This window comes from Elephantulus edwardii, unplaced genomic scaffold, assembly GCF_000299155.1.
Source record: "Elephantulus edwardii isolate Elephantulus edwardi_28Jun2011 unplaced genomic scaffold, EleEdw1.0 scaffold00080, whole genome shotgun sequence".
NCBI lineage: Eukaryota > Metazoa > Chordata > Mammalia > Macroscelidea > Macroscelididae > Elephantulus > Elephantulus edwardii.
This window is the reverse complement of record NW_006399830.1, coordinates 11,749,818-11,761,185: the sequence shown is the minus strand read 5'-3', so window position 1 is coordinate 11,761,185 and position 11,368 is coordinate 11,749,818. Positions and strand designations below refer to the sequence as shown.

The 11,368-nt window shown below is 55.0% G+C and overlaps 2 protein-coding genes across 2 annotated transcripts; one reads left to right on the top strand and one right to left on the bottom strand.

The window, feature by feature from the left end:
- The first annotated feature begins 460 nt into the window (after positions 1–460).
- Positions 461–2,769, top strand: VPS37D (vacuolar protein sorting 37 homolog D (S. cerevisiae)). Its single transcript, XM_006889789.1, has 4 exons — positions 461–583; positions 1,220–1,391; positions 1,896–1,978; positions 2,407–2,769. The coding sequence occupies exons 1-4, from the start codon at positions 461–463 to the stop codon at positions 2,767–2,769; spliced, it is 741 nt and encodes a 246-aa protein (XP_006889851.1).
- A 7,870-nt stretch (positions 2,770–10,639) lies between these two features.
- DNAJC30 (DnaJ (Hsp40) homolog, subfamily C, member 30) lies at positions 10,640–11,353 on the bottom strand. Its single transcript, XM_006889788.1, has one exon. It carries the CDS (start codon positions 11,351–11,353, stop codon positions 10,640–10,642), a length of 714 nt encoding a protein of 237 aa, XP_006889850.1.
- Positions 11,354–11,368: the final 15 nt, after the last annotated feature.

The following is an 11,368-nucleotide window of genomic DNA, read 5'->3' as shown; positions in this document are numbered from 1 at the left end:
GGGGCGCCCGGAGCCGGCCTGGGGCGGGTGGGGCGCTGGGGACCCGGGGAGGCGCCCGTGCACCCCGGGGATGGCCGCGAGGCGTGTCCTACGGCGGATGCTCTGGGGAGGTGTGTTCCGGGGGCCAGGGGGTGGCTGTGTTGTGGGGGGCCCTCGCTCGCACACCCACGTTCTGTAGGGCCAGAAAGGGGAGGCGCCTTCCATAGGGAGAACTGGAGGCCTGTTTGACACCTGGGGGACCGTGGCGGGGCGTACGCGTCCTGGGGGCGCAGGAAGGGGGCATTGTGTCTTGCACTGGGGAGGGGTGCTGCCAGCCGTGGTGTGTATTCCGTAGGCCACCGTAGAGAAAGTTGTCTATTTCACAGGAGCTAGGCCTGGGCGGGCGGGCCGTGGGGGGCAGAAAGGCAAAGTGTTGGAGGGAAGCAGACAAGGAGGGGCATGTGCATCCTACAGGGGACGGATGGAGGGTGGCGCGTTCTCCAGGGGCAGGGAGGGGAGGCTGGCCCCCCTGGAAACAGAGGCAAAGCATTCTTCAGGCCAGTCGGAGGGCCCCTGCTGCCTGGGAGAGGAGAGCAGCGAGCAGGTGCTAGGAGATCCGGGAGAGAAAGGGGGTGTGTATTCCTCGGGGTGTGGGGATTCCACTGGGGGCCAGAGGAGGGGTGCGAAGGGAAGAGAGGGGGTTCTGTGAAGGGACCGGGCGTGGATGTCACTCTGGCGCGTCAGGGGGTGGGGGCGGAGTGTTTTCCACACAAACACCTGAGGAGGAAGCAGACAAAGGCCTGGAACGAGAGAGGGACGCTGGCCAAGCATGGAAAATGGGACAGGGGAGGGAGGGGGCTCCTCGGGGACCTGAGCAGACATATTAATTGAAAAATTAAAAATTAACTAACATTTGAAGAGGCCTTCGTAGTTTTGCTCACTTTAAGTCTCACAACAACCCTGAGGTAGGTGTTTTAATTGCGCTTTGTGGAAGAGAGAACGGAGGTTCAGAGTGGTCAAGTGTCCTGCCCAGGGCCACACCAGTAGGCAGCCCAAGGCCAAGCCAGCTGGTCCTAGCTTCTTGCAGCCCCTCCACCTGTTGGGCTCCCCACCCTGAAGGCTGGCAAAGGCTGGGCCTTCTGGGTGCCATCAGCCTGGCTCAAAGGCGCTCAGGGCCCAGGGTGGCATGGTGGATGTGGGCACTTTCTGGAGCGGCCTCTGAGCCCCTCTCTGCCGGCAGTTCCAGGGCCTGCAGCTGGAGCGCGAGGCATGCCTGGCCTCCAACTACGCGTTGGCCAAGGAGAACCTGGCCCTGCGGCCCCGCCTGGAGATGGGCAGGGCTGCCCTGGCTATCAAGTACCAGGAGCTGCGCGAGGTGGCTGAGAGCTGTGCAGACAAGCTGCAGCGACTGGGTGAGAGGACAGCTAGGAGCGCTGCCTGGGGGAGGGCAGCTGACCATCTGGCTGGTTGACCCTCGGGATGTGCCATGCTCTGAAGAAAGGGAGTTGGGCAAGCCTATTCCCAGGCACATGTGAGGGGTGCTAATCCTGGCCTCCTGGGAAATGAGTCGGGGAAGTGAGCAGCTGTGGTTAAGAGAACTGAGGGGGGCCCTGGGCAGTGGGAGAAGAGAACTTGGGATGTCCAAGGAGACAAGGCATCTGCTTCTCTTTTGCACTAGGCTGAAGGCAGAACAGGGGAGTCTTGGGGGGTGCACATAACATTTTTATGCAGGTCTAGTACAAGGTGGGAAGCTGAGGGTCCGGAAGAGAGAAAGGAAAAAGAAGAGCATAGACTCAGGTGCAGAGCCCCTGGGAGAGGCAAACTTGGTCCCCAGGGGGGGGTGGTCTGTCCAGCCTGTCCTGGGAGATAGGCCCTGAGGGCAGGGCCTGTTCACTCCATCCCTCTGTGGTCCTCAGAGGACAGCATGCATCGCTGGAGCCCCCACTGCGCACTAGGCTGGCTGCAGGCAGAGCTGGAGGAAGCTGAGCAGGAAGCTGAGGTGAGGTCAAGATGCTGCGTCTGGGGACATGGAGAGAGACCCTGCCTAGCCCACTCCTCCCCAGCAGGCTCTGGGGTGCCTCCTCCAGGACGCCCTTCTGGGCAGGCACTGAACAAACAGCAAGGGGCTCCCTCTGCCCACTTGTCACATTCCCCAGGCTCAGGGCAGCGCAGGGCCGCTGGGTCTGCTGGGTCTCCAGTGCCGTGGCCGCTGCGTGAGTCTGCTGGGGCAGGAAAGGGACACTAAGCTCCAGCCTGGTATGTCTGCACATCTCTGACCTGCAGGCCTGGTGATGGTGTCCTCCTCACTTTGTAAGAGCGTGGTGGACATTTGTCCACAGGCAGGCCCTGTGGGGGTCACCGGGGGAGGGCACTCGGGTCAGCCCCCGCCTGTGGCCGCGGCTCACGCCCCTCCCTGGTCGGCCCCAGGAGCAGATGGAGCAGCTGTTGCTGGGGGAGCAGAGCCTGGAGGCCTTCCTGCCCGCCTTCCAGCGGGGCCGCGCGCTGGCGCACCTGCGGAGGACCCAGGCCGAGAAGCTGCAAGAGCTGCTGAGGCGCAGGGAACGGGCCGCCCAGCCGGCCCCCACCGCCGCCCCCGACCCCCCCAAACCCTTCGCCCCTGCAGCTGTCCTGCCCACCGGGGCCTCCCGGGGGCCACCAGCAGTGCCCCGGAGCTTGCCTCCCTTGGACTCCCGCCCAGTGCTCCCGATGAAGGGCTCCCCCGGGTGCCCCCTTGGCCCGGCCCCCCTGCTGAGCCCTCGGCCCTCGCAGCCAGAGCCCCCCCACCGGTAGGATCCAGGGTGTGGCCCCCCCATGGGGGGCCCAGACAAACTTGATGCGTGGCTCGTCCTTCTCCCCCTCTGCCTGGGTGGGGGGAGGGGCGGGCCCCTCCCCCAGCCTCAGGCAGGCCCCAGCCCTGGAGGCTGAGCTGGGGAGGAGAGAGGGCTGGGAGTGGGGAGGGCAGGGTGCTGGCCTCAGGCACTGAGGAAACTCTGCCTCTTCTGTCTCCCTGGGACCTCGGGGTGCTGGGCCAGCCCCCATAAAAGAACTTGACTCTGTGGAGGCCTATTGCCCCTCCCGTCACTCTACCAGGCTCGCACAATACCAAGGCCGACAGGAGTGTTTCTGTCATGCCCTGAGCCTACCTTTCCCCCAACTCTGGGGCCCACCTCCTAGGAGCCAGGTGGTCAGGCCCCAGCATCGGGGTCATGGACCCCGTGGTCCAGGGGCCACTACAGGCCCCACTCACGCTCCAGACCCTGGGACAAGGTAGGCCAGGGGCTTCTGACCTGCACAGGTGAGAGCGGGCCATCCCCAGGAAAGACCATTCTGTATTTTTTCTGTCCCTGTCTCTTAGAATGGAACCTTTTTGAGGGCAGGTCCTTGTCTTTGTATGTTCTGTCCCCAGCCCCGCCTCCCAGGGGCCGTCAATAAATGTGATGATGAGGATGATGCTGCCCCCGGCTCTTCCCTGCGGACTCCACGTCTCAGCTCCTGCGCCTCCTACTCACATGCCACCCTCCCTTCCTCTCTGCCCAACCACACACAGCCCAGCTGTCCTTTACGCCCAGCACTGCTCCTGTCTGTCTCTTCCATGAAGCCTTCTTTGATTTTCAACGCGAGACTCTGCCCTAGCTCTCAGCTCCGGGGCACTTCTGGCCGGAAGTGCACTGCTCCACTGCTGCTCTCCAGGTGTGGCACCTGTGCGCAGCCTGGTTGTCTGGAAGCCCATTTGGGGTATCAGGCTGGTTACCTGCTCCTTCCTGGCCTGCCTAATGCCCACTCCACTGAGTGATGCTGGGAGGGCCTTCTGTTGGGCTGATGGGATCTGTCCTTGGCTTAGGTCAACACTAGGTGACCAGTCAATGTCAGAAAAGATGAGAGAGCAGGAATGTGCCCTGGACCTGGTTACTGAGACGCAGCAGAAAGGCCTGGAGGGTCTGACTCCCTAAGAAGGGACACACAGCTTCTTGTAGAGGTCTACAGAGCTATCGAAGCCCTGATCCAAGTTAACAGAGGCCATTAACCACTGACAAGTGCTGGCCTGACTCTACGTTTCATTGAAGTTTTATATTAAGAAAAATCTCTTATTGTCATCACAACTGAACCAGCTCATAGTGGATCCACCAGGGGTTTCTGGGGCTGAAAACTCCATGGGAGGAGATTGATTACCATCTGTTTCCCCTGTAGCCACTGGTGAATTTCAACTGCCAGAGAGATGTGGCCTTCGGATTTGCAGTGCAGCTTCCTACCTACCGACTGGGTCACCAAAGTTTCCTTTACCCTAAGAAGGATCCCCAAAACAGAACCTTTGGGGTGATAACGATTAGGATTGGCACTGCAGACTCTTGAAGGGCTGGTGTGAAATATGTGTGTTGTGTGTTTATGATAGCTTTGACACTCTAAAGAGCTGTTTCATATAGTTAGAAGTCAGAGCTCAGACCCATGGGTAGAATCCAAAGAGAGCCAGAATTTGGCTTAATCAGAGGCTCTTTAAAGGCTTGATAGGGCATGTTTAAATATTTGGCTGTTAAGGGGAAGGCCAGTGGTCCAAACCCAGTAGCCACTCTGTATGAGAGACATGGCAGTTTGCTTTTGTAAAGGTCACAGCTTTGGAAATCTGCTGGGTAGACTTTGAGCAGACACGGAGTCCATGGCAATAGGTGCGGCTGGAGGGAGCTGCTGCTCCCCACCCCTGAAGATGTGGGAGCATGCCTGACTGCCTGCCTGTTCCTAGGAGCTGTCTCGAGAGATTTAAGCAATAACTCAGGGAGGGAACGACTGGCTTTCGGGAGCCCTCCAGGCCTGGACAATCAGATCTGCCTGAGGACACAGTTAAGGCCCAAATGGTGCCACGGAGACCCTCTGTCTCACCTTGTTCACCACCTGGTTCTCCTGCTCTCTTTACTGCTGACACTTGGGGACATCAGGATTACAGGGTCTCTGTCTGAGATGACCCCAGGCTGAACAGCTTTGGAAGATCTCCCCGACTCCTGAACCTAGACTGCACCCCTCTTGTCCTGGCTTCTCATTCCTGGTCTCAGCTTCCAGGATTTTCGTTTTTGACCGAAGGGGAAAGGGGCTAGAGTTGGGCCTCCCTCCACTAGCAGGAATGAAGGAGCGGCCTCTAGAAGGCAGAGCTGCCACCCAGAGCCCAGGTCAGCCTGCCGTCTTGAGCACAGACAAGGAGCAGAGGAAGGCAAGGTCCAGGCAGAGAAGAGACTGGGAGGGAAGAACAGTGTTGCCATGGGGACAAGATGGGGTCCTTCAAAGGGTCTCCCACACGTCACTTTTCTTGAAGAGCCCAGGCTCAGCGTTAGGGAGGGTAGGGAGTGAGCTTGTTGATCAACTCTCCTCCAACTACCTACGGCAGGTGGAGACGACCACTGTCACGGCAGAGGGGACCTGGATCTGGACCCCTTAGGTTAGAATGGCTAGGAAGTTTCACCAACCACTCTGTCTGAAGGTACATGGAATGTGCTGGAAGTCTGGACCCTCTCCCCTGCCTGAAACCTTCTAGAACTCTCTAGCCTTCAGGCTGTAGGGGATGTTCTTGTTCTCATGTGAGAGAACAAACTTGAAGGTCTACATCGGGTGGCCCATGAGAAAGCCCCACTTAGTACATACCGCCAGTGCCTTCCAAGGAGCCCCGATGGCGTCGTGCATGACACACTGGCCTGCTAACCAGAAGGTTAGCAGTTCCAACCTATCAGCTGCTGTGTGGGAGAATGATGGGAAGCCTCCTCCGTAAAGATTTATGGTCTTTATGGAAGATTTATGGAAACTCAATGAAAAGTTCACTGTGGGTCACGACCAACTCAATCGCAGTGAATCCGGCTTTTGTTTGAGGGGTTTACAAAGAAAGAACAAAAAAAATTCTTCCAATAGCAAGACTCACTTCTCCCCTCTTTCTCTATAAATAGCTCTGGTCCCTAAAGTCTTTTATACAAACCTTCTTTGGGAATCACTAGCTTCTGCACATTTTGTTTTCAAATATGACACATGGTCACATCAAATGTGCTTTTCCATGGGCTCAGTCTTTACCACAGAATCATGTGGTCATTACAAAGCCACGGCGGAGGGCTTGACCCTGACCTCCAAGATTAGAGAACTGAGTGGTTTCCAAGAGTAAAGGTTGGACCAGCTGAGAGTTTGTCCCAATTTAGACACACCTTTCATGCAAAAGACTAAGTGGAGAAATTGGGGGTACTGTTCCAAAGGACTTCTGGTTTTGACTAAGATCCTAACATTGCTGTCAACCCTCAAAAGATTCGTGTCCCACCATGAAAGTGAGATTGACACTCTGCCTCCTGCGAAGGGAGGGCTCCTGCAGCTGTCTGTGCTGCAGACAAGGGACTAGCACACTCAAACACCTGCGGGGTCAAGGTGACGCTGAGAAGTAAAGCAGCTACTTCCACAGAGAGACACACACCATTTCCTGGAAATACATGCTGCTTCTGTTTTCCTTTCTGGCAGACCCAGGGTAGAATACCCTTTTTCTGCTGTGAGGAGGATGGGTGAACAGCCTTTACCTTCACCTCTGTTGGTGGGAAGTAAAGTTAGCTACTAGCAACATTCTGGCTTGAAGGGCTGACTTCACTTTGCTTCTTCCAGTGGCAACATGGTGGGGGACTCAAAGGTGGCACATGTTCTCACTTTTTGCGGTTAAGAAATGTACATTTTCCCTCCCGTTTTTTAGTGTTGGTTAAATCTAATACTCTAGGCCAGCCAAGCATGGTCACGGATTGTGTTCCTGCTCTCCGGAGGCCTGCCTGTCTTCTGGTGGCTGTCCCTTCCCAGAGCTGACAGTGAGAACAATGACGGGGCAAAGGCAAGCTGGGAGGGCTTATACATCTCGAGACCAGTAGCTCTAGGCCCCCCCAGTATCAGGGCAGCCTTAAGGGACAGAGGAGCCATGGCTAGATTCGAGTGAGCCTGCGACCCCAGGGCAGATGGACAGAGAGGAATTTTTAGTGTTGACTTCTTGGGAACGGAAGCCTGAGCATTCCTCGTATATGCAAGGTCACAAGGTTCAAATCTCACTGTCATCTTCGTTCATCTTAACAGAGGGACATTGAGCTGCTTTGCATAAATCCTAGGGCACCAGGGCTGCAAGCCTGGCCTGTGAGTCAAGATGCTGAGGGCAGGCGAGGAGCATCTTCATACCACAATCTTGACATTGGAAAGTCACGTCATCACAGGCTGAGCAACTAAGCGACGGTCAGGATCTCCGAGAACAGTGGGATTCCGGGAAGCCCTCCTACTTACATCTGTGCCTTCCCTTAGCCATTCTTTATGGGGTGGGGCCTGCTAACCTTCTAGGAAGCCCAACTGTTCAGGACTAAAGTCTCTCATTTCCCAGCCAGCCAGTGTTGGAGCATATTCACTGGGGCTTTTACCTGGTGGGGCCTCCGCCTCTGCTTTAAATGTCTGCAGAGGGACAGCATAACAACTCTGGCCTCATGGAGACTTTTATTAATCTTGGCACATTCTGGGACTCTTAACAAGGGAAGGTGCATGCAATACGATAGGAGGGACCGAGAAATCCTACTCCCTCAATATTGTTGTTACCCTTGGGTCAGAACTGATCCATAGCTGAGCTCCAAGCGTGTTTCCAGAAGCATTAAATAGCACAGGATGACAATGCCCACCTTTCTCCCACAGAGCAGCTGGTGGATTCGAACTGTATACCTTTGGGTTGTCAATGCCAATTTCATACTGCTATGCCACCCGAGCTCCCCTACTCCCTCAACACTGGGATCTGTTAAGGATCATTTTATCAAGATAAAAAAAAATAAGGGCCAACAAAGGAGAAAAGCAGTCTGGCTCAATGGGAATAAAGTGAAATCCTGATCAAACCCAGACAATGGCCTAGCATGGGAGCTGAGTTGATTCCTATCCCATGCACACCCTGATGCCTCCCTCACTCAGGCCTCCTTTCCAGGCTCAAGCTTTCTGAGTTTTATTCTAGTTTGTTGACTGAAAATAGAAAAAAGGGCTTAGGGATGGCATGTCTTCCTCCACCATCAGGAACTACGTAGCAGCTCTTAGAAGGCAGGGGTCGGGGAGCTCTGGTGGCCTAGTGGCAAGAAGCTGCACTGCAATCCCAGAGGCACATGGTTCAAATCCACCAGATGCTCTGCCGGGGAAGGAGGGACAATCCCCTCCTGTACCAACCAGTCAGATCTGATTTGACGGTATACTCAAATAATAAAATAAAAAATAAAAAAAAGGCAGGGGTCAAAAGTCCAATGCCTCGTTCTGCCTCTCCTCCCTACGCCAGATAAGCTGCGGATGGAAAGACAGTGAGTAGAAAAATGATGGGACCAGATGAGGTCCTTTGAAAGGCTTCCCCTATACCTCATCTTCTATACAGTCCCGGCTCTGTTTTAGAAAGCGGGGCCCCACAGTGTTTTCTTGGGACTGAAAGTCAATCCGTGTTCAGCTCATGGTTACCACCATGAAAGCACAGTGGACCTAGTTCTGGGCCATGGGAGCAGCTTAGATGACTAGGGATAAGCTTCCCTAGCCACCCTGAGTGAAGGTAGATGGAATGTTCCAGTGAGTTTTGTTTCAGGCAGTCTATGCCGTCCCTCCACCCTGAAACCTTTTGGAGCTTTCTGTGTTGATCCAGGTTCAAGGGCCCCAAGGACTATTCTTAGCTGTAATTTTTGCTGAGATATTAAACTTGAGTGGTGCTTATCAAAGGGCCCTGGAGATGCTCCCAGTAGAGACCCCCAGTGCTTTTCCAAACCCAAATTAAGAGCTCCAATCCCTTCTGAGAGGACAAAAAGCTCTTGCTCCAAAGGCTGCCATCTTGGTTGAGTGCCAAGAGCATCTGTACATTTTGGGAACCTTTACTTCCTGTGAAGCCAGGTGGCACTGTGGTTGTGTGGTACTGCTTGCTAAACGAAAAGTCAGCAGGTGGAACCCATCAGTCACTCCTTGGGAGAAAAAATGGGCAGTCTCCTTCCAAGATTTCTCACCTCGGAAACTCAGTGGAAAGTGGCTATGAGCTGCAATCAACTCCACAGCAGCAGGTTTGGTTTTTCAATTTTACTTTCTGCAGTTTGTACTTCACAAAGAACAGACTTTCCGTAAGAACTGGAGGCAAAGCAATGTGGATTTGGAGAGGTCTAGAGCCAGCTTGCTCCTCGCAGGCTCAAGATCACCCACCCAACACCGGATTATTTGGGTCGGGAAAAAGAGACAGATTTTCTTCCTCTTGCTTTCCAAATATGAAATACACTAACATTAAATGTGCTTTTTAAAGTACATCTCTCCCCTCTCCCCACTGTAAGGCTCCTGGAGGCAAGGCCGGAACCAGAGGGAGTGCAGATCTTTCCACTGGATTATGTGGAATCTAGTGAGAAGCTGTGGCCAAGAGCCTGCCCTTGACCTTCCAGGGTAGAGAACTGAATGGCTCCCAAAGGACAAGTTGGACTAGCCATGGGCTTACTGAAATGTGGACAAGGATTTTATACAAAAGACCGGCTGGAGGAATTAAGTGTGACGGTACCAACATAAACTTCTTTGTTTAGACCTCAAACTTGATGCCTCATTCTCGCAAAAGAGCTTTCCCAAGTTTTTCCATCTCACAGCTTTTACACATGAACCTCTACGTCCCTCACACAACCCTACATGCAGTGATTCAGGGTTAAAAGAACCTTCTTCCTGCACCTCTAGCTTTGCTAACAGCGAAAAGAAACCTCAGCCGACTCTGAACAAGGACTTAAGCCTATACCCTGATCTCCTGCCCCTCAGAGTCCTGTCTAATCCACACGCCGAACACTTCACACAGCCTTTGGCAACTCTGCTTCATGACAGGGTTTGTGAGGTCAGTGACTGGCACCACATGACCAATATGGACAACTTTCCAGAAATACAAACTTCGAATCTCTTATTTCCTTATGAGGATGCTGCAGTTAGCAATAAGGTTGGCTGGTTAGGGGGTAACCAGGTTACTGGCACACATTGTCCCATAGTTGAATCTAGCTTTGCTAGCATCATCTTATAACCCCCAAGTCTATTTAGAACCATAAGTAATAAAACAGGACAGCCCTCAGCAGAGGGATTTACTCCTCTGACAGCATGCCCACCAATTTAGCTTCTTCACAGTCTTGCAGGAGACAAGTGTCATTTTGGGGCATCCACTCCCAAACGTCACCAATCGGAAGGGGAGTGGGCTCGGGGGCCAACAAGAGAAGCACGGCAAGGTCTTCACATGATACTCTTACCCCAAGGTCAAGTCTCACCTGTGGCTGGGGGAACTCACAAAAGACAAATGTCAAACAACCCCAACACTTTTCATTTGGACACATTGCACAAGTCAAGGTTACAGGAGCCCCGAGACACAGAAGTGGGGCAGGTAGGGGTGACTCTCAAACATAGCTTTACAAAGAAGCCAGGGCGAGGGTTCCAGAAACGGACATCAGGAAGGCAGCCTCTGGAAGCAGACATCCGGGGGACGCCAGGGAATTCCTGGACTCCATCTCGGGGGGGTCTCTTTTTATTGCCTTGGATGGCCTCTTTTTCTGGATTTTAGGGGAGGGCTGTGCAAATCAATGACCATGGTGGGAGAGCGACACACAGTTCCTCGGGCGCCCAACCAGAGGTAGATTACGGAAGGGGCAGGATTCAAATGACCAAAGGATGGTTTCCTTTAGGGCTGGCCCCCCTTCCCTCCTTTCTCCGAATGCATTCGGAAGCCGATGAGGATAAAGACGGTGAAGAGCAGGATGTCCAAGGTGTTGTCTCGGGTCTCATCCCAGCTGAAGCCTTTCTTGGCCCGGTCCTTGCGCTGCTTGCGCAGGGCCTCGCGCCGGGCCCGCAGGTGCCGCTCGCGCTCCAGCTGCTCGCCGTAGTGCGCCTGGTAGAAGGCGTCGAAGTTGAACATAGTGCGGCCGTGGGCGGCGGTCTGATAACCCTCCCTGCAGACACGCGACGAGGCTGGCGGGGCGCGAGGCCAGTCCGAGTCTGACCGGGTCACCTTGGATGGCCGCACGCCAGGTCCACGCAGGTTCTCGTCGCTGAGCAGGCCGCGGTCATACTTACGACGGAGGGTGGCGCTGCCCAGCACCACGTAGGCCTGGGAGATGCGAGTGAAGCGCTCAGTGGCCTCGGGGCTCCCCGAGTTGCGGTCGGGGTGATTGAGGAAGCTCTGCCGGTAGTAGGCTGCCTTGATTTGCGCTTGCGTGGCTGTAGAGGGCACCCCGAGCAGCTCGTACAGCGCCGTGCGTGAATAGGAGTCGTCGCTCCAGGAACGAGTCCTTACCCCGAAGCCATGGCTCGGATCCCGATTACAGGGGGCTCCCCGGACCTGCCAAAAAGGCCACAGTAGCCGGCAAGGCCACCTGCTGCCGCACGTGGCTGCCATCTTGAATACGTCGGG